The following is a 23256-nucleotide window of genomic DNA, read 5'->3' as shown; positions in this document are numbered from 1 at the left end:
ATTGTTTTATTCGTATCTAATAGTTCATCAAAAGCAGCCAAAATTGATGTATTTACCGTGGCTCTTATTCTATCTTCAAATCACAGCCTGGCGTTTTACTGTAGTCCTGGGAGCCTACTATTCACCTCGCGTATCTTGTACATGCAGTTGGAAATATGAAAGGGAGCCTGTGTGGCACCCGAAGCAGCTGTTTCGTATTTTTCCTGAATACAGCCCGGCCAAACAACTTCACCGCAGCTTTTCACAAATCTTAGCACTTGTAAGACCTGCTGGCAACTTGTTTTTTTTTTTATGACAAGCCGTTTTCGTTCGACCGCTTTTGAGGTATTCGTGACGGTTAAAGAGTGCCTTGCACATGAAATCCGAAACAACGTTCCATATTAAGGTAAGAAGAACTCAATAACCTTTATTTATGCACTTATAGAATGCATTCTTACTAAAATAGATGACATATAATTTGAGTTATAGAACAATTAGCCACAGCAATTAAATGAATTGTTTTGCTTAGCTACAAACAACTAAAACTTCGCTCCAGCCAGTGAACAATGCTACTATGATTTTCCCAATAGGATTGCCAATCTAGCCATCAGAAATTTGAGGTAATAAATATCAGTGTACTAAATATACCTTACGCTTTGGATGACTCAGTAGAGGCATTTCGAGGCGTCATCAGTAAACACAGAACCTTCATTTTTATGCAGCTGCAGTCTAAAAGCAAAACAGTTCGTATAAGAACATGATAGCCTGAGTATGTTCTGTAGCGTACAATTTCTAAAGTATTCTTCCCAGAGGAATGCGTCAGTATTATCTGTAATTCAGTGATAGGGAACAAGCTTCGTTAGGTGCAATATAAGCACCTAACGCGAAAAACGAGCAGCTCTAAGGGGGAAAACATAAACAAGAGCTTTCGAGTCAATTTAATACCTTCTTTTGACGCGCGCCTAGCATCAGATACTGATATCCTCTTCCGTAACGTACGTATTTATGTATCCATGAAGAAACTACACCTACAATAGATATTAATTGGGATAGCCTGCCGAATTTGTCACATTTCATTTAAATTTAGTTAAATTGTCTTTACAAATTTTCCATATCTAGTCCATCTCATTTTGGTTCGTTGTCAAAATTTAACAAACATCCTTTACTTATGCATGGCGCTTAGCTAACTCTTCTATGTGGTCATTTTTATCTATGTATAATATCATGAGGAGAGTTAGGCGAGTCGAGCAGTGCTATTGGAGGAATTAGCGGGCATTAAATGTGATATAACAAGGCTCAGTGAGGTTAGGAGCACAAATGAAGCATATACAGTGCTAAAAAGCGGGCACGTCCTGTGCTACCGTGGCTTAGCGGAGAGACGAGAGCTAGGAGTCGGATTCGTGATTAATAAGGATATAGCTTGTAACATGCAGGAATTATATAGCACTAACGAGAGGGTGGCAGGTCTTGATGTGAAACTTAATAAGAGGCACAAACTGAATGTCGTACAGGTCTACGCCCCTACATCCAGTCATGATGACCAGCAAGTCGAAAGCTTCTATGAAGACGAGGAATCGGCGATGGGTAAAGTCAAAACAAAATACGCTATACTGATGGGCGACTTCAATGCCAGAGTACGCAAGAAGCAGGCTGGAGACAAGTCAATGGGGGAACATGGCATAGGTTATAGGAATAGCAGGGAAGAGTTATTAGCAGAGTTTCCAGAACGGAATAATGTACAGATAGTGAATACCTTCATCCGCAAGCGGGATAACCGAAAGTGGACGTGGAGGAGCCCGAATGGCGAGGCCAGAAATGAAATAGATTTCATACTCTGCGCTAACCCGGGGGGGGGGGGGGGGGGGGCATCTTACAATATGTGGACGTGCTCGGCAAGGTGCGCTGCAGTGACCGTAGGATGGCAAGATCTCGAATTAGCTTGGACTTGAGGAGGGAACTGAAGAAACTGGTACATAAGAGGCGATCAATGAGTTAGCGGAAAGAGGGAAGATAGAAGAATTCCGGATCAAGCTAGAGAACAGGTATTGGGCTTTAACTCAGGAAGAGGACCATAGTGTTGAAGCAATGAACGACAACCATATGGGCATTATTAAGCAGTGTGCAATAAAAGTTGGTGGTAACGTCGTTAGACAGGATATCGGTAAGCTATCGCAGGAGACGAAAGATCTGCTTAAGAGACGCCAATGTATGACAGCCTCTAACCCTACAGCTCGAATAGAACTGGCAGACATTTCCAAGTTTATCAACAAGCGTAATATAGCTGACACAAGGAATTATAATATGGATAGAATTGAGCATGCTCTCAGGAACGGAGAAAGCCTCAAAGCACTGAAGAAGAAACTAGGAATAGGCAAGAATCAGATGTATGCGTTAAGAGACAAAACCGGCGATATCATTACTAATATGCATAAGATAGTTCAAGTGCCTGAGGAGTTCTATAGAGATTTATACAGTACCAGTGGCACTCACGACGATTGTGGAAGAGGGAATAATCAAGAGGAATTTGACATCTGACAAGTAACGCCGGAAGAAGTAAAGAAAGCCTTCGGAGTGATGCAAAGTGCGAAGGCAGGTGGGGAGGATCCGGTAACAGTAGATTTGTTGAAGGATGGCGGGCAGATTGTTCTAGAAAAACTGGCCACGCTGTAATGCCTAAGCAGGCAGGATTCCATAAAGGCTACTTAACAATAGATCACATTCACACTATCAACCAGGTAATCGAGAAATGTGCGGAATATAACCAACCCTTATATAACGCTTTCATTGATTACGAGAAAGCGTTTGATTCTGTGGAAACCTCAGCAGTCATGGAGGCATTACGGAATCAGGGTGTAGACGAGCCGTATGTAAAAATACTGAAAGATATCTATCGCGGCTCCACAGCCACCGTAGTCCTCCATAAAGAAAGCAACAAAATCCCAATAAAAACAGGCAGGGAGATACGATCTCTCTAATGCTGTTCACAGCGTGTTTAGAGGAGGTATTCAGAGACTTGGATTAGAATGAATTGATGATAAGATTTAATGGAGAATACCTTAGTAACTTCCGATTCGCTGATGATATTGCCTTGCTTAGTAAGTCAGGGGACCAATTGCAATTCATGCTCATTCACCTGGAGAGGCAAAGCAGACGGGTAGGTCTAAAAATTAATCTGCAGAAAACTAATGTTTAACAGTCTCGGAAGAGAACAGCAGTTTACGATAGGTAGCGAGGCAGTGGAAGTGGTAAGGGAATACATCTACTTAGGACAGGTAGCGACCGCAGATCCGGATCATGAGACTGAAATAATAATAAGAATAAGAACGAGCTGGGGTGCGTTTGGCAGGCATTCTTAGATCATGAACTGCAGGTTGCCATTATCCCTCAAGAGAAAAGTGTATAGCGGCTGTGTCTTACCAGCACTCACGTACCGGGCAGAAATCTGGAGGCTTACGAAAAGGGTGCTACTTAAATTGAGGACGACGCAATGAGCTATGGAAAGAAGAATGATAGGTGTAACGTTAAGGGATAAGAAAAGAGCAGATTAGGTGAGGGAACAAACGCGAGTTAATGACATCTTAGTTGAAATCAAGAAAACGAAAGGGGCATGGGCAGGACGTGTAATGAAGAGGGAAGATAACCGATGGCCACTAAGGGTTACGGACTGGATTCCAAGGGAAGGGAAGCGTGGCAGGGGACGGCAGAAGGTTAGGTGGGTGGATGAGATGAAGAAGTTTGCAGGGACGACATGGCCACAATTAGTACATGGCGGGGGTTGTTGGAGAAGTATGGGAGAGGCCTTTGCCCTGCAGTGGGCGTAACCAGGCCGATGATGATGATGACATCACAGTGGCAGCTAGTTTACGTTGAGTCATGCGACATCACAGCAGTCTTAGACGAACCACGTTAGAATGGCACTAATTCCAATGACACCGCTCCAAGCTATGCCGCTGCGAAAAACGGTGATCCGCGCACAGCAGTGCAAGGAGGGGAGCCGCACGGCGCGCTGTCGCAAGGCTACGCTCCCTCTCGCCAATAAAGCAGTCTTTAAGGGAATTGTGTCTTGGCAAAGAAAATGAACATTGTTAAGATACGAACGGCGAGAGTGTGACACGACTAGCGTGGTTTGTATGAGCTAAGCGATGTTGCCCTTTCTTATATTTATTTAATGAAATTACGAGCAAGTTCACGCTGTACTGCAGGAAGTGTATATGTTTCGTAGATATACTTTGTGAGGCAGTATACATTTTTTGAAAAGGCACAGAAGAAAGAAGACCGTGAAGCGCCAAACAGTTGGTAGTTCGGCGCTTCACTGTCTTCCTTTCTTCTGTCCCTTTTCAAGAAATGTATTTTGCGCCACATGGTATACCTAGGAAATCTAAGCACGAACTTGCCCAAGAAGCTCTTTTGGAAGTGTATGGGCTTTCTAACAGGCCTTACACTTATACTACACCAGCCTTATGGCAAAAGGTTGCATTTGGAAGTAGCTGGAACTTCACGTTGCTGCACGTGCAATCTTGAAAGAACTCACTGTGCAAGCTGACTGTGCCACAATGATTTATAGTTTGTCGGCCTGTGTTCCAAACAGATGTTCTGCTATGTATGGTAACTTCCTCTGCCTGTACATGCGACAAGAGCCTGCTCCGCAAATCAAGCTATCTCTTAGGAATTTTCGCGCCATTTATCGACCACTTAGGCACTCTTTCCCAAATTATATTAGGGGCGAGGGAGTAGTGATATTAAAAAGGAAATCCCGTGAGAATGACATAGCGATATGGAATACGAACTGATTAATTTATGGATATAGCTGCCGAATAATACTTCTTTTATTAGTGATTGAATTCTGCAAACTTTGAAGCATCTAGCAATTTCAACCGCAATAAATTGGGCCAGTAGTCTGTACACTAGTGGTGCAACTATATAGCTGCAACACTGTAGTATTCAAGGGGCTATTTCAGCACCATTTCTAAAGTAAAGTTCGGGAATTAAACGCAACGTTCAGAAAAACGGCAGCTTCACGAGAGAAGCGCGAACATCAATGCTGTCGACAGCAAGGTCACCAGAGAGCTCTCTGATCGAATACGATAGATAAGCCCTAATAATATGATAATATTGTCGCAGTACAACGCGGACTGTAGACAGGGAGACGTTCAAGAGCCGTAGGACAACTTGTTCAAATACAGAACAGGCCAGAGACACGTCTTCTTCGTCCTCGCCGAATCCCACTGACCCACTATACGAAATCCGTTAATGTCCCTATCTTCGTTGTGGTCTGCATAGAAGAATAGACGCACGCGTCATTTGTCTCCCCCTAAGAGAGCATCGTCCCGATGCTAGACCAGAAGTGTCACTTCCGGAATTAAGGGTCTCTCGCACAGTTATTCGCTCACATACGGCTTCATGCGGACAACGTGCACAAGTTCAGGACGGTGCGTGCGGCGCCGCGTACAATTGGGACTATCGGGGACGACCTCGTACGTGACGTCACTGAGTCGGCGCAATACTCGATATGGTCCGAAGTATCGCCTTAACAGCTTCTCGGAGAGGCCTCGTTTTCGTATGGGTGTCCAAACCCACACTCTGTCGCCGACGTCATAGATTACTATTCGACGGTGAAGGTCATAGCGCCCGGCATCATAGTCTTCCTGCTGGCAGATCCGCAAGCGCGCGATTTGCCGAGCCTCTTCGGCGCGTTGCGTAAACACAACGGCGTCCGTATCAGTGTCGTCAAAGTCATGTGGAAGCATAGCATCCAACATCGTTTGTACATCCCGCCCATGAACAAGGGTGAACGGAGTCATGCGCGTCGTCTCTTCTTTCGCCGTGTTATATGCAAAGGTGATATACGGTAGGATGTCGTCCCAGTTTGTATGTTCAACGTCCACGTACATGGAGAGCATGTCTTCAATTGTTTTGTTTAGGCGTTCTGTTAATCCGTTGGTTTGTGGATGGTAGGCGGTTGATTTCCGATGCGCCGTTCCACTTAGCAGCAAAACGTGATCTAAAAGCGCAGCAGTGAATGCGGTTCCTCGGTCTCTTATTACGACGGTTGGTGCGCCGTGTCGTAACACAATGTGCTCAATGAAAAAGCGCGCCACTTCTTCCGCTGTGCTTCTCTGGATTGCCTTTGTTTCAGCGTAACGTGTGAGATAGTCGGTTGCTACGATAACAAAGCGATTGCCTGCAGTAGAAGTAGGAAGTGGGCCCAAAATATCCATTCCGATTTGATCAAATGGTCTTCGAGGAACCTGGACGGGTTGTAGGAAGCCGGCCGGTTTCGTCGGAGGCGACTTGCGCCTCTGGCAGTCGAGACAAGTTCGAACGTGATGTTTCACGGCGGTGGTAAGTCTCGGCCAGTAGTACCTCTGCTTCACTCTGGCCAACGTTCTCGTGTAGCCTAAGTGACCAGAAGTCACCTCATTGTGGCAGGCTTGAAGTACTTCCGTACGAAGAGCTGCAGGAATGACAAGCAGACAGGGGGACCCGGTCGAAGAAAAGTGTCTTTTGTAGAGGACTTTGGCCCGCAAACAAAACGACAACAGGCCTCTTGCGAAAACTCTAGGTGGTTTCGCAGATCTGCCCTCTAAGTAATTGATGAGCTCAAGCAACTCAGGGTCGTCCCGTTGTTGTTGGGCGATGGTGGATGTGTCCAGGACACAAAGAAATGCCGAGTCTTCTTCGGGTGGAGCAGACGACTCTATCGGCGATCGAGACAGGCAGTCAGCATCCCCTGTGTCGTTTCCCCGACTTGTACTTGACAGTCATGTCAAACTCTTGCAGCCGTAGGCTCCAACGCGCCAGTCGTCCCGAAGGGTCTTTAAGGTTTGTCAACCAACACAGTGAATGGTGGTCGCTGATAACTGTGAAGTGGCGGCCATACAAATATGGGCGAAATTTCATAACAGCCCATACTACAGCGAGGCATTCTTTCTCAGTTGTGGAGTAATTGGCCTCTGTGCGTGAGAGTGTTCTGCTTGCATAGGCAAGTACTCTTTCTGTGCCCTCCTGCCACTGCACAAGAACAGCTCCCAAGCCAACATTGCTGGCATCAGTGTGGAGCAATGTAGGAGCGGTCTCATCAAAGTGAGCAAGCACTGGAGGTGTCTGGAGACGTTCCCGCAAGTCAGTGAATGCACCTTGCTCTTCGTCGCCCCATAAAAAAGCAACGTCGTCTCTCGTCAGGCGAGTTAATGGCGACGCAATGCGAGCAAAGTCCGCAATAAACCGGCGGTAATAGGCCCAGAGGCCCAGAAAGCGCCTGACAGCCTTTTTATCGGTTGGTACTGGAAACTGTGCTACGGCCGCAATTTTCTCAGGATCTGGGCGAACACCTGCGTGGCTGACGACGTGACCGAGAAACTGTAGTTCCCCGAAGCCAAAGTGGCACTTCTCCGGCTTAAGGGTGAGGCCGGCGGACCGGATGAACTGCAGAACCGCTTCAAGCCGTTGGAGGTGTTCTTCAAAAGTTGCGGAGAACACGATGACGTCGTCCAGGTACACTAAGCAGGTTTTCGACTTCAGACCCGAAAGCACAGTGTCCATGAGGCGTTGGAATGTAGCAGGGGCAGAGCACATGCCGAAAGGCAAGACTTTAAATTCGTATAGGCCGTCTGGCGTCACAAAAGCAGTTTTTTCACGGTCTCTCGGATCTACCTCGATTTGCCAATATCCGCTTTTTAAGTCCATTGAAGAGAAGTAACGCGCGTGACGAAGCCTGTCGAGTGAATCATCTATACGGGGAAGCGGGTACGCGTCTTTCTTTGTCACTTGATTTAGTTTTCGGTAGTCCACGCAAAAACGCAAGCTGCCGTCTTTCTTCTTAACTGGAACTACAGGAGATGCCCAGGGACTCGTTGATGGTTGAATCACGTCGTCTTCCAGCATTTTTGTCACTTGTTGTTGTATGGCTTCACGTTCTCTGGGAGCCACACGATAAGGATTTTGGTGAATTGGTCTTGCCGTATCCCTCTGTAATTATCCGATGCTTCGTTAGAGGCGTCCGTCCGACGCTGGACGTCGACGCAAAGCAGTCATTGAACTTCGACAATAGCGTGAGAAGCCGCTCTCATTCGTGCTGCGACAAAGCAGTGCTGACGCCGAGTGCAGAAGCTGGGCCTTGCGTAGGTGCTTCTTCGAGTAGCGAACAGCAGCCTCGAACATCCGCAAAACCATCAAAATAAGCCACAGCCGTGCCTTTTGGAAGGTACCGTCGCTCTGTGCTAAAATTGGTTAGTAACAAGTTAGTGCGCCCGTCGGTTAACATTTACGATTCCTCGTGCGACCGAAATACCGTGAGTAAGCAACAACGTGGTTATTTGGTCGGCAACTCCCTCGCAATGAAACGGTGTGTCACATGCCACCGTAACAAGGGTGCATGATCGAGGTGGGATGACGACGTCGTCTTCTGCTAGACGAAAGGAGTTGCGTTGCGGCGATAAGCAATGAACTAAACCAGGGCTCTTATAAAACGTCACCATGCGGTCCGGAATGTTAATTACGGCGCCGTATTCTTTAAGGAAATCCATTCCAATAATCAAATCCTTACACCACACAGGAAGAACGATGAAAGTGGCCACGAAAGAGGAATCCCGGATGCTAATTCTAGCAGTACATCTTTCAATAGGCATCAGTAATTGCCCGCCTGCCGTCCTTATGTGGGGTCCCATCCATGGCGTCTTTACTTTCTTCAAACGGAGGACGAGTTCCTGACTCATTATAGAGAAGTCGGCACCACTGTCGACTAACGCTGTCACGGGATGTCCATCCACCAAAACATGAATGTCGGCGCTCACAATTTCTTCGATGTCGGGGTTTATCGGCTTCACGTCGTTCTGCGGCGAGAGTGTCGGGGGCTTTTTATTGTCTTGCGGTGGGCCTGCAACCTTACCCCCAGAGGTCGCCGCCTTCAGTTTCCCCGGCGTGGGCTGGGCGACCTTCGTCCTCGGAGGTCAGCAAAAGTATGTCCAGTAGGGGAAGGCATCTGACGTGGAGGGGTTGGCGAGCGCGACCGACGGCCGAAATCGGACTGAACATGCTGCACAGATTCGTCATTCGGGTGCGCTATTGGAGGTCCCTGAAAAGCAGTTTCGTCGCGACGTAGCATGGAGTCATCAGTTGCACGTCGACCATAGGACCACGGGCGAAAAGGTCGAAATGATGTGTCGCGATGCCAGCAATGACGCGAAATGTGGCCGACGCCTCCGCAGTGAAAAGAGAGTGGGCGCCTATCGACGGTGCGCCATGCGTCGGTTCTCCGAAATTGCGGCCGTCCCGTAGTGTCGGTTCGCGGCGTTGGACAAAGTGCTGTGAACGGCGGCTGGTGGTACGACTGTAGCTGCGTGACGGGTGCGCGCCTCGAAGCCCCCTCTTGCGGCGGCGACCAAGGCGCGACTGTCGGAGGCTGGTGGTACGGCGGTGTGGTTGTAACGGGTGGTGAACATCGGACAGTGGCTGCGTAGGTCATGGGACGCTGGGGATCTTGCAGATCGGCTGCCGGTAACACCTGCCTGATTTCGTCACGCACCACTTCGGCGATTGACGCTACAGGTCTATCCACTGTCGGTGTCAGAATTTTTTGAAGTTCTTCTCTGACGAGTTCTCTGATCAGTTCTCGCAAGGGGTTCTGATACTCGCCGGTCAGTACGGCGGCATTGATTGTGGGGCTGGTGGACAGTCGATCGTACTGTCTGCATCTCTGATGAAGGGCCCGCTCAATAGCCGTAGCCTCTTTGATAAAGTCGGTGACGGTGACTGGTGGATTCCGCACAAGTTCCGCGAACAACTGCTCTTTTACACCTCGCATGAGGTAGAGCAACTTTCTTTCGTCAGTCATGTTCGGGTCGGCTCTACGAAAGAGGCGGGCCATGTCCTCGGCGAACATTGTTACCGACTCATTAGGTTATTGTACGCGTAGCTCCAACATCTGCTGGGCACGGTCGCGTCGGTCGGCACTCGCAAAAATATCTGTGATTTTCTGACGAAAGTCATACCATGTCGTTAGGCTAGCTTCGCGGTTTTCGTACCAAGTACGGCCGCTGTCGTCAAGGGCGAAATAGACGTGGGAGAGCTTTTGCTGCTCAGTCCACTGATTAATCTGTGCGACGCATTCATATTTGTCAAGCCAGTCTTCAATGTCTTCGAAGACTGCTCCGCGATAGCGATCGGGAACCAGAGGATGCAGAACGGTTACTTGCTGTGGACTGGAAAACCGGCTGCTTTGGGGTGCTTGCGTTGGGCTGGTTTCGGCCATTGCGAGATGTGTGGAGCTCCTAGAGAGAGGTGGTCGAAGAGGGGAGAACTCCGGGGCAAGGCCTAGCAGTCGACTACTAAAGCGATGCACGGGTGTTTAAACTGGTGATAACGCGTCCGGGCTAGAGGAACGATTCCCAGAAGGACTCCCGAGCATCAGGCGCGGTCAGTACCCAGCACCTACACCAGTGTCGCAGTACAACGCGGACTGTAAAAAGGGAGACGTTCAAGAGCCGTAGGACAACTTGTTCAAATACAGAACAGGCCAGAGACACGTCTTCTTCGTCCTCGCCGAATCCCACTGACCCACTAGACGAAATCCGTTAATGTCCCTATCTTCGTTGTCGTCTGCATAGAAGAATAGACGCACGCGTCGATATTGTTCTGGATAATATCAAATTGTTAGGACGTCAGGATCAGGGCCATACGAGCAATAAAGCAGCAGCATCGTCCCCAAACCAATACTGAGTCCACAATGGTTTAAAAGCTTGCTATACGCGTCAGATTTCGGCAATCCAGAGACGGAAGCCAGAACAATGAGCCCGCCGTTCTTCGTGGTTTTTGTTTTTCGAGTGCTTTCTTGCTTGCGCTATTTATTTCAAATCTATCTGCATTACAGTATCTCAATTAACATTCGATGCTTCGAATATTGACATTCAAGCACGGAATTGAGTAGAAATACATTTGGTTCCTCACTCGAAATTTTTGTATATTCATACACCTCTTGTGACCGCAGTTCGTTGCTTGCAGATTGCTGAAAATGGCATTGTACACGTTTACTGCATGTGAGTGTCTGTGATACTTTTGATACACCCTACACTGCATGTATACGTGTGACTCAGAAGTTTCCGAGTAACCCCTACAACAGCAGTAAAATCGTAATCTTGAAAAATTAGGGGGCACCTTTAGTAGAATTTGCAATACACAAGGTGACGGCGGGGGCCCTGTTTTAGAAGTCAGCAGAAAAAATAAAATGTGTACCTCTGATTAAGGTTGCGAGATTCAGTCTGTGTCTTTCATGGAAACTGAGAGAGTGAAGTGAGTAGAGAGTGAACTCATTGTAGAGAGTGAAGACAGAACAAAATAGCGATGTAGAAAAATGGGCACAGCAGCACGTTGTTACGCAATATTATAGCGAACAAGAAGAAAAAACACGTTTCCTCAATACGGTCAACACCGAAAAGAAAATAACTCGACAACCTGCCAAGCTGTCGAGTTGGGCTCCAAAGAGTCCATAACAATGGGCTCCAAGAGTCAATTGTTATTGTGCTGTTCCAAACTACACAGCAAAGATTTGCGCTATTTGCATTCTCAACGGGTGCCTTTGCCATTTCCATTCATACCGATTTAATTGTTGACATATATTCTTGGTGATTCTTTCGTATCGGTTGTGATTCTGTCAACAACAAGCGCCACAAAACAATGCTATCGCCTGCCGCACAGTGCATGCTTCGAACAGTAATACGTAAACATGCTGGCCTGGAAACGCATCACCTCAAGACGGAGAAGCGCAACACCAAGCGGAGACAGCTGTATTCAGCATGCGCTGCTGGTTCACTCTGGCACTGTGCTTTGCTGGCAGGCGTAATGGTTAAATTACCGAAGGCTGCGACTGCGCCAGTCACATTGGTCCCACCTGAGAGAAGCAAACGGCCCAGAGGAGCAGCAGCTGGTCCAGGCAGCGGAGCCCCGAAGGGAGACGCCGTTTCATCGCGTAGCCTTGCACAGAGAGCATGCGCAGAGGCCGTTAATCACACGGCTGAGCTCGATGCCGAGGTGGGCTCCTTTTCCTCCTTTCACTGCCCGAGCGTCGCGCAGTGTCAGGGGGCCGAGCGGCCGCCGTTGCGTGCCTCCGCTCAGAGTGCGTTTCCTATCGCGTGCAGCCTTTTGCGACCGCGCCGCCCAGACTGTCAGCTTTGACGTGCATGAACGCGCTGCCTCATTTGGCGAGAGATGCCTGTGCGACAGCTTGGCTTGTGTATTTTTGCCGCATCAGTGTGCCAGTTGTACTTAACACTCTTATTTCGGGCGACGGGGCAGCAACAGCGGTAGAGCAGCCTTTTCCTTTCATGACGGGGTTCGTTTGGCTTGAGCTAGTTAAATGACGCGAGTTCCTCGAATGAAAAAAAAAAACCGCCGCTGATTATTAAAGTACTGCTCGAGCGCAGACAGGCGTGAGTTTTCTGGCGGCGCAGTGTAAGCTTGGCGGCGGCGCGCGTCAAAAGCGCCACTTGTGCCGAACTCGGAGCAGTTTCGCATCTACCGCATGCTTTGTCGCCAGTGATTTATTTTTTTCGCCGCTTGTCTGAATTTGCGAAAAAAAGCCAAGCAACACATTAAGCACACGGACAACGAACGTCAGCTCTCTTGCCCTCTGTCTGTTTGGTACGACCACGTTCGTGCGACTAAGGATGCCGGTGCCGCATAAGTTTCCTATCTGATTTCGCCACAGTGGTCCAGACATTGTGCTTTCAGCTTTTCTTTTAATTTTGCTTACCCTTGGATACTGGTGCTTTACATCGCAAATATATGTTCGAAGTAATTGTGATGTTATATCGGAGATACCACAAGTACATTCTTGATTAAACAAACCGACACAAAAAAAATGGCTGTGGCTTAGCTAAGGTTAAGCCCAGGATGCGAAGCATACTAGCCTTTATTTTAGTTGTTGAACCACTGTTTAGCCTGGTGAACTGCTGTTGCTTGGCTATATTTGGTTCGGCTAGACGAAGAAATAACTCATGCGTTACTCTGCTTCGCCTTCAAGAGTGGAACGCGACAGCGTTCCCGTCGACCCGCCAAGGGGTGTAAGACAATGGGCTACGGCGCAGCGACTACGCGCCCCGTATTGGACGCGGTGAGCGTCGAGCAACGCAGCGTTCGGCGCGGCAACGAAATGTGCGCCTGAGCAAGCGACGCACGCCTGAGCCTTAGAAACAGCTCGTTTCTAAGGTAACACCGCATTCACTAGAGGCGCTTTTGTACCGCTTTGAAGCATCGTACTCGTGGCTCAGTGGTAGCGTCTCCGTTTCACACTCCGGAGACCCTGGTTCGATTCCCACCCAGCCCATCTTGCAAGAGTTGAGCCAAAGCCACCTAGAAACAAGCGCAGCTGCTTATATGACGCCGCGAGCGACGGCGCGAGTTGTGGAGCCCCGTTTCTCCTCTGTCGTGACGTCACGGTGTCACGTGGTATTGAAGGCGACACCGCCGCGCCTGAGGAGCTGGGTTGAGCTTTAGTAATATGCTTCGCATAAAAAACGATGGGGTTTTACGTGCCAAAACCCCTTTCTGATTACGAGGCACGCCGTAGTGGAGGATTCCGGAAATTCCGACCCCCTGGGGTTCTATAGCGTACACCTAAATCTAAGTACACGAGTGTTTTCGCCCCCATCGAAATGCGGCCGCCGTGGCCGGGATTCGATACCGCGACCTCGTGCTCAGCAGCCTAACACCATAACCACTGAGCAACCACGGCGGGTGAAACCAAAACAAAATAAATGTAACTCAAATCGCCAATGTATTTTAAATGTGAATGATAAACAATTTTCCGTAATGAAGCCTCTGCTGTAATCTTTATGAGTGCGATGACGTTAAAACGGGAAAATAGGTTTGTCATGCTTCTGAAGCTACATCGCGCTGACTGCCAGCGAACGAGGGTTTCAATGCTGGCTTCTTGGCAACGCATCTTGTCCTGTCTTTAATTCGCGCCACCGTAAGCATATTCAAGACACCAGCGAACGCCAACAGTGTTTTTAACTGATAACGCTGACATTAAAACGAGCAACTTAATATAACACAAAAAGAATAAGGGATGTCGCACAGACATTGGCACCGGGCACTTTATCTCTCACAGGCACCCGCCGTGGTGGCATACTGTCATTGCGCTCCTAAACCCGAGGGCGCGAGAGGAAATCTCATCTTCAGCGACCGCATTTTGACGAGGGCGAAATGCAAAAATGCCCCCTTGCATTCGGTGCTCGTTAAGGAGCTTAGAGTTAACCAAGGCTACCCCCCGCAACAGCGCGCCTCGTAGTCACATAGGTGTTGGGCACGTAAACACTGGAATTTAACTTTTTATCTTGCACAGACAGAATAGGGTAAGAAAGAAGGTGCATGGAATGGCAATAAAATGCACTCTAACGTAGACATTGCTCTCACTTTCCCATCGTTCCCACGAAACGACTGCATTCAATGGCAAGTGTTCTTTGCCACTGGCCGGCCGCCTTGTGATATGACCAGCCTCAGAATTGGTTCGGATTTACTCTTACGAATAATGCTGGCGTAAGAAGCGTTGTCTATACCCGCCCACATCTCGGAAGGCTAATGAACATCTTATTTTGCTAATCACTGGGCCAGTGATTTTCAAGTAATGTAGTGATTTAGTTACTCATAACAAAAAGCTGACATTTTAACTGGAAGGCGAACCATTGAAAGCGACAGAAAGGTCCACCTCCGAGCTTGACCTCCCAGCAAAGTCCTTTAACAACACTCCTCGAGCAATATTGCGCGACAGTGCACGCGATGAAAGTGCTGCTGCGCCGCAGGGACACCGCCCGGCCATGCGGGCGCCTTGAGGATGGCGTCGCACAGCTTTGCTGCTCGACCGACGGCGCTCGCCTGTGCTGGCGGCCGTGTTGCACTCCGTCCTCCTTCCGTTTGGTGTCGCATGCACTCCTGTGCACGTTTGTGTGCACACTTGGAGCTTGAAAAAGAAGCTCGAGAACAAGGATGGCGCAAAGCGCGATGGAACGAAATATCTTAGGCGTAACCATAAGAGACAGGAAGAGAGCGATGTGAATCGGAGAGAAAATGGGGCTAGCCGATATTCTGAAGGACATTAAGACGGATAAATGGAGCCCAGACCAAGCAACGCGTAGGATGGATAACTGTTGGGCCATTAGACGTACAGAATCGATGACAAGAGAAGGGAAGCGCCGTCGAGGACGGCAAAAGAACTACAGTGTAAAAATTGTCTGTGAGTTTACGGTCAGACCTTAAGTAAAAATTACTGAGACCTTTCCGTTTTATGAAAAACGCCGGCATTCTACGTAAAAAATCGGACGTGAGCTCTGTTTTTGAAATAAGGAGAGCCGTACGTAATTTCTTGTGGAGGGCAATTGAACATGATAAGAGCGAAAAACCTACACGCAAAAAATATAAAGAAAATCACTGTCTACTCTCCCCGGCAGTTACATAATATCACCATAGATAACGCTGTTTGAGCATCATTCACGGGCGAATCGTAAAACACACAGACACACGTAAAAGAGGCATTAGCGGTAGCGCTACTTGCCATCTTTCATCGGTGGTAAGCTGGTGCTGACAAATTTCAACTGGAAGAAAGCGGAATAGAACATTCCCAAGCGCACAGCCATGGGGCTAGACGAGGTTCGCGTTAGGCTGATTAATGAACTAGGACCAAAAAGTAAGGAAGCTATGGTGAAAAAAGTGGGAAAAACTTTAAAAGATACACAAATACCAGACAGTTGGCGACAAAGTAGAATGATATAACTTATAAAGGTAAGGGAGAGCAAGATAAAATTCACTCATATAGACCGCTGACCATTACATCGGCAATAGACAGGCTACCATTGCCGGCAATCAAATTAAAGCTTCAAGCATGAGCAGAGAATAATGGCATTTTGGGAGAGCTTCAGAATGGCTTATGAATAGGTAGGCGTTTGGATGATAGAATATTTTTTCTTACTCAGCATATTGAAATATCAAGAGTAGAAAGCAGACCGTTATATGTAGCTTTTCAGACATTACAGGAGCGTACCATCACGTAGACCGCAACATTTCGTTGGAATTCTGGGAGGGGAAGGCTTAGGTGACGATTGTCTACAATTTTTGAGAGAGATTAACCTAGAAAATACCGTTTCCGTTGAACGTGAAGGGATGAGGAGAGAGTTGATATCAACAAGAGACTGAGGTAGGGGTGCCCTCCATCCCCACTGCTGTTTATGACGTACATGGTGAGGATGGAGAGGGCGCTATAGAAGGAAGTAATATCAGGTTTAATCTCTCATACAAACAGGCGGGTACAGTAGTAAAGTAGTGGCTTCCAGGTTTATCTTATGCGGAAGACATTGTGCTGCTAGCTAATAAGCAAAGTCATTTGGAACGTCTGCCTAATATCTGTGGGCAGGAAGGCAACAATTTAGGTTTGGAATTTAGTGTTAGAAAATCAGGTGCTATGGTATTCAATGAAAGCCGTGAACAGAAAGTGGCAATACAGCGCCAGGAAATACCTCGGGTGAGAGAACACAAATACCTTGGTATATGAATAAACGAAGGCAATAGATACATGGAAACACAGGAAAAAACCATAACAGTAAAGGGAAAGAGAAAGGAAGCCATAGAGAAGAACAGAGCGTTATGGGGATACAATAGATACGAGCTCCTCCGGGGTATGTGGAAAGGTGTAAAGGTTCCAGGACTTACGTTTGGAAATTCGGTTGTTTTCTTTAAATCAGGGGTACAATCAGGACTCGATGGGAACTAAAGGTTAGTGGGACGCCTCGCATTGGGCGCTCACGGGAAGACTACAAATGAAGCTGTGCAGGGTGATATGGGCTGGACTAGTTTTGAAGTGAGGGATGCTCGCAGTAAAATTGATTATGAAGAAGGACTCAGTAGTATGGAAGAAAGTAAATGTGCTGGGAGAGTGTTGAGGTATCTGTACTGGAAAAACATTCATTCACAGTGGAGGAAAAGAACTAGGAAGCTTACCAGCAAGTATCCGGCCTGTAGGGTGGGCAACACAGCAACAAAGAACGTAACGCGGAAATTCAGAGAGGCTGAAATGATCTCATGGGTCGCGGCAAAGGAAACAAACCTGCCATGAGTAACTACTTACGAGGAAAAAACGAAATCAGGAAAGAAACAATTGATAATAACTCAAAAAGAAGCTCATTACTTTTCGAAGCGAGATCGGATGCCTTAGAACACGAACCTATAAAGCGAGCTATAAGAACGAAGAAGAAGCATGTACTTGCTGCAGTAAAGCTAGGGAAACGATGGAGTATGTCTTACTAGAATGTGATGACGTCTGCCCAGCGGCCGGTTTAGGCACCACTGGCCTCCTTGAAGCCCTTGGGTTCAGCGGGAGCAGTGATAAAGTAAACATGTCCGCAATAGGCATTAGTAAGAGGCTATTGGAAGATTGGTGTAAGAAAAGTAGGGAAAGGACAAAAAACGGAGACGTACAAAAGAAAAATTCGCAATAGGGGGCCAGAAAATTTGGTAGGACACTAGGCAGTATAATTGCAAGAGCTTGGTGACGCAAAGGGGTCACTCATAACATCCATCCATCTGTTTATCGCTCCTACACGATGGGTCGTATTTCTCCGGCACAACAGTACCAAGTGGACAGCGGCTGCAAATGACGGTGTGCGGAGTTCGTATACCTGTTGCATTTGGGATTTCACTCTGAGAATGGGAAGGAATCGACGATGGATTTCTATACAGGTGAGCGATTAAGTGTCCTTTTCTCGTTGTTTGTGCATGTCGCGCGTGCGAATTGCACCGCGGTGGCCAGTGACAGGCTCAATTGTGTTGTGTGAGCACGCCCCGCAACGACATTCCTGCTTGGCCATGAGGGTTGATAAAGCCGCGACGTTGTGAGTCTTTTGATGAATAGTGTAGCAATTGTTGTGATGATTGCATATAGAGCGCATTGAGACGCGTAGGCGATATCAGCGTCGATGACTATGGTGACTCAAAGGTGTTTTTCCTCAGTCCAAGATAGTGGAACTTGCCGTTCAGTAGTAGTTCTGCTTAGTTGAACGTGCCTGGCAGCGTGTAGGCAGACATTAAAAAGTTGGTCAACCCCTTTAGTAACCTTTCTTGGCGACTTCTCACAGACGAGTGAACTAATCGTAAAACACTTGCTACTGTGAGAACCAGCGTAGTAAATGTATTCTGCTTCATTGGAAACTGTCTACTCTATCTTAAGTGAAGTAAGGCTACTTAACATGTAAAGTGATTTGTTTGCGTAGTCGCCAAGTAAGGCTACTAAAGGGGTTGAGCAACTTTTTAATGTTTGCCTACACGCTGCCAGGCACGTTCAACTAAGCAAAACTACTACTGAAGGGCAAGCTCCACTATCTGGGCCTGAGGACTTTCTATGGCGGGCATCGTGCTGGAGCTATGCCACGCACTCAAATGTGTTTTGGCTTTTCCTATTATCGCGCTTGAACACTGAAGCATGCTGTGGCTACATGAACACCAGAGAGCACTCTTAACACTTGGTACCACCTCGAAGTAAAGGACAGCTTCCACAACCAGGTGCAATGTTTGCTTTTACAGCACGAAGCTCCACTATCTGGGCCTGAAGACTTCCTATGGCGAGCATCGAGCTGGAGCTATGCCACGCACTCAAAGGTGTTTTTCCTCAGTCCAAGATAGTGGAACTTGCCGTTCAGTAGTAGTTCTGCTTAGTTGAACGTGCCTGGCAGCGTGTAGGCAGACATTAAAAAGTTGGTCAACCCCTTTAGTAACCTTTCTTGGCGACTTCTCACAGCCGAGTGAACTAATCGTAAAACACTTGCTACTGTGAGAACCAGCATAGTAAATGTATTCTGCTTCATTGGAAACTTTCTACTCTATCTTAAGTGAAGTAAGGCTACTTAACATGTAAAGTGATTTGTTTGTGGTCTTCTATGCACTGCTAGATGAGTTCATGTATGGGAAAAATTACCACTAGACAGTGATCTTTCATTTCTTGATCACAGTGTTTTCTTTGGTAAGTGTCATTCGATGAGGTTTATTATAAATAGACAGGATACGGTAACAAAAGAATATTACACAGGTGGAGGTCCCGAAGTCAAAGACTAATGAGCCTTCCTGTATAGCGTATAAGTAAAGATATAAACAACAGTTACAACAAATAATGTCAAAGATTAAAAATAATAGCAAACACAGTGTTGGTTCATGTTTAGCTGTACTATTCACTCTTCCTTCCCTCTTAAATGCATATGTACATAATAATTTTGATCTTTTCAGTGCGTCAAACGGTGCTTTGCGTACTATGTATGTTACCATGTAGGTTCTGTTCTTCTTTGTGGTGAATATTGTCTAAATATTGTATAATTTTGTTATGTTTTCTTTTGTATTTGTTCATTATGTATAAGTGTTATTAGACTGCAATTTCCTTTGTTTTAAAAGCCTTGCTGTGAAGCCTCTGCCAAGCGAAAGGGGGCTGCGGCTTTGTCAAGCTGTTTCTGACAGCTTTTTCTGCGCCTCCGCTGTCTGTATTTGTACAAGGCAGAAATAAAGAATTTGAATTAATACAAATTAGCTACAGACATGCAAGTAACAAAGTATAATATTTATTATTACATTCGACTAACTACAGAAGTAGAACTAACTATTATGCCATTATGAAAGTAAATGGATAACGAGACATAACCAACCATTGCCATTTGGTGGGCGTGTCGGTAAACTGAATTGGAAACCATATTTAGCGCCAGCGAACAAGGAGATAAGGGTGACGACACCACAATGCGCCAACTAACCAAACTTTTATTTGTGTAGCTTAAGTATTACCAAAATGTCCATTTGGAAGGGAGAAAAGGAAAAAAAAAGACATAACTAAGTGATTGAAGATGATAAAATGTTTTTTTAGTGCTCGTTTATATTGAAATGACTTACATGACTTAATAATAGGAGGTAATGTCCAGAAGGAAACGGACGAAAAATGGATACTCTGCTTACCATTATTTGTGCGTACCTCGAGAAGAATAAAATTCTTGTTTAGTTTAAATTGAGTAAGGTTAGTATTCGTTAGACAAGATCGAGATATGAGACGGTTGCGCTGAGCGTTATCTATTTGTCGGCATGAAAAACATGAAAAACTCCCAATACAGCTTTCTGTTGCTCAATACGTGCTAATAAAATTACTTATCCGAGTGTGAAAGAAGCCTGTCAATGCACGCAAAGCTCCTTGAAGGGCCAATTGTGTGGCAATTTTGCGTGTATTCGCGGGCTTCTTTCAGGCTCGGAAGTACGCTTTCATGCAGCGCGTGTTCAGCAGAAGAAAGCTGCATCGAGAGTTTTTCATGTCGGCATACAATTTTCTCATCGACACCATTTATCTTATTATAATATTTGAGAAGCTGATTAATCAATTAACGCTAATTGCCTAATTGGGCGGAATGATAAAAATAATAATTTGAGTTTATCCAAGTGACGGTAAACAACATTACCTTGGTTCTGTCTAGCTACGTGGCATTTGCATATTTTGATCTTTGCTTCAAGTTAGGTGGGACACATTGTATAATCGAAGCTTCGCCGATTGCTGTTGACTTATATGTTGATCCCTTCTATTACCAAGTTCAAGCGTTTGCTTTTGGACGTGCAGGATTAGTACACTGTGCACACGCTCTGTCCTAGACACACATCAGGCCTTTAGTAGACGGTTTCACCAGCTTTGAGGATATTTGCGTGTACTTTGTGAGTGAACAGAAATATGGCACAACCGCGAGTTTGCTTATTTTCATGTGGCAATGCCGCCTAAATTTGGCAGGCAATGAGCTGGCTTAAATACAGCGCTTAAAAGGTCCCGAAGAGCGAGAGCGAGACTCAAACTGAGCTCTACGAACACGTGCGATGTGTTCAGGCTGCGATTCCATTTGCGCAAGGGGTTGTGTCGTGGCCCCTTAGACTGCACCCTTTGGAGGCCATGCATCTCAGGGCGCCACCTACGAGCAGCGGAGAACAGACGACGGCAGCCCGGAGAGCGATTTCCGATCACGGTGCTTTCAAACTTCGGGTAGTCCCCGACAGCTGCATCACGTGACGTGACGCCTCCTTCTGTCAGTCGGACCGGAAGCCGCCAACGGTTTGCGGAAACTCCGGGACTGCATAACCAAAAAGGTCCAGCGTTCTTTCACATGCATTACGTCCACTTCGGGACGAAGGCCTTTCCTAGCAATTTGCAAATACATCTGCTTGCGTCAACTGACGCCATCCTTTGCCGGCAGATTTACAAATTTCGTCATGGTGCCTAGTTCTATGCGACCTTCAACAGCATTTTTCATTATCACGCCTATCATTTTTTGTCGTTCCATTGCTTGTTGAGCAAAGCGCCACTTCTCAAGCTTCATTTTTATCGCTGTGGGTTCGAGCCTCTTAGGTTAGTTTTAGGGCAACGCAATAAGTTACTTTTCGACAATAATGATACGCTGCAGATCGCGACTCAGCAGTGTGTACCATAAGTGTACCATAAATTTTTAGCCTTTAAATTTTCTTCTACTGATCCAGGACCCCTGTGACTAATTGCTTTAAGCAACCTAGTCCATTGCCTGCTTGCGCTAGAAAACATAACTGATGCCTTCTTGCACGCCTCTAAAGTGGCAACATGTGCACTGCAGACAGTAGGGCATGTTCAGATAAATTCAACTGGACATGTCTCGCGACTATCTTTAATTTCCATAAAAAATCTATTTTATTTCCTGACCCTGACGACAATTAAATCAACCTTAGCTTTGCGAGAAGAACAGAAGTCTTTGCAAGAAAATATAGAATCACCTGTTCAATTAGAAGCAAAGCCTTGTATTTTACAAAATGTCCATTGTGGTTAGATCCCAAAGAAAAGGTGCTATGGAAACGGCTCTAAAAACATTTTGTCCTAGACTACAGGCGAATAGAATCAATTCGAACTAATTACCACAGAGTATCCCCGCTTCAATATGACGAAAAAATTTGGAAACGCAGCATTGCACATATCAGCCAGTTTGTTTCTCTTTTTCGCCATCCTGTTGCCATGAAAGTCGTAGAAATTTGGGTCAAATAGTTGTGTCCTCATTGGCTTTCAAAATCAACGGGAAGTGCTCATTTCGGGGCACGTTAATTAGTTACTCTAAATTTTTTTATGAGAGGCTTTATTCTTTTGGAAAATTCCCAAATTAAGCGCATTCACATGAAGTAACGCAATCAGAAAAAAACATGTTGGATTATTCGTTTCGTTGTGGAATTGCAAGTCAAGGGACAGACAGAAGAAACAGTACTACCTGCAGGAGCCACGCATGGGGTCCAGGCATGCTTGCCGGTTCTTTTACGTGACGAGAATGCTACAGGTTGTTTTGAAAAGTACACATTAACAAAAGGGCAACTTTTTGGGTGAACACAGTGCAATATGACAACTTTTTAAGAAGATGGGAAGAGTATGTTAATGCATATGCGACCATAACTCTCCATTTTCTCTGCTTGAGTAAAAAGAATATTGCACATTCATACTTGTTTCGTGACACAACAAACCATGTCTGAAAGGGGCTGACAGCCACACGTTGTGGTTCAAGCATGGCTTCTTTGTATTGTTGCTATTCTATCAGATTGTTTAGCTGGATAGTGTAATTGGCTTGTTTGTTCAGCACCGGAATTTAGAGCATGTGTGGTTTGAGCTTCTTTCAAGAGTGCTTCATTGTGTTGAGAAACAGTAAAATCTGCAAGGTTGCTTATTCGAACAGTGAAAGTTTAAAGCTATGGTCCACAGTATGTGGTCATGGCAGCTCTACCTAAATGCGGAAATATAATCTTTGAATCTCATAATGTGCACGTGACATCTTTGCCTGTTCAAAGCAAACCGGCAACTGACTTGGGTCACTGCCATGTGAAGCGTTTTATGTTATAAAGCTATGAATGAACGCAACGTATACCAACATGGCTGAGTCTGAACCATTTCTTCTGACAAGAGCACTTTTGATGACAGTTGCGAATTAGAAATAGTTTCTTCTTTATCTCAGTAATATTGGTTCTGGTGGTAATAATAATTCAAGTAGCTTAATTGATCGGTGTTTCTTTTCAGGCAACGCAGAAGGCATCTGCAAGCAGCCAGTCATTCCAATTATCAACCAATCCTTGCTCTAGTGAGACCATTTCGAACGTGTAGTAATTCAAATTCTTTTGTCAGTAAAGCACAATAAACACAAGTTTGTTCAGATTCAAGTGGCTTGTTGTTTCTTGGACACGAATCTGTATGTATGCTTTCTATATGTGTACAGAACCAAAGTGCAACTTGACAAT

At 46.3% G+C, this 23256-nt stretch overlaps 1 protein-coding gene and 1 long non-coding RNA gene across 4 annotated transcripts in view; one reads left to right on the top strand and one right to left on the bottom strand.

The window, feature by feature from the left end:
- The window catches only part of LOC129386005 (chymotrypsinogen B-like), a 717527-nt gene extending 705389 nt beyond the window's left edge, over positions 1–12138 (bottom strand). The window contains exon 1 of one of the 3 annotated variants that reach the window (XM_055073202.2): positions 11864–12138. In XM_055073202.2, coding sequence (XP_054929177.1) covers positions 11864–11962 — 99 coding nt within the window. In that variant the 5' untranslated portion in view covers positions 11963–12138. The remainder of the gene's footprint in view (positions 1–11863) is intronic. The other 2 variants (XM_055073201.2, XM_055073200.2) reach the window with 2 other exon arrangements.
- A 5458-nt stretch (positions 12139–17596) lies between these two features.
- LOC129385966 (uncharacterized) lies at positions 17597–23173 on the top strand. Its single transcript, XR_008613436.1, has 3 exons — positions 17597–17700; positions 18541–18615; positions 23039–23173. It is a non-coding gene; the product is annotated as an uncharacterized lncRNA (long non-coding RNA).
- Positions 23174–23256: the final 83 nt, after the last annotated feature.

This window comes from Dermacentor andersoni, chromosome 7 (genome assembly GCF_023375885.2).
Source record: "Dermacentor andersoni chromosome 7, qqDerAnde1_hic_scaffold, whole genome shotgun sequence".
Classification (NCBI taxonomy): Eukaryota; Metazoa; Arthropoda; class Arachnida; order Ixodida; family Ixodidae; genus Dermacentor; species Dermacentor andersoni.
Note: the sequence above shows the minus strand (reverse complement) of the source record. Positions and strands in the feature narration are given on the sequence as shown.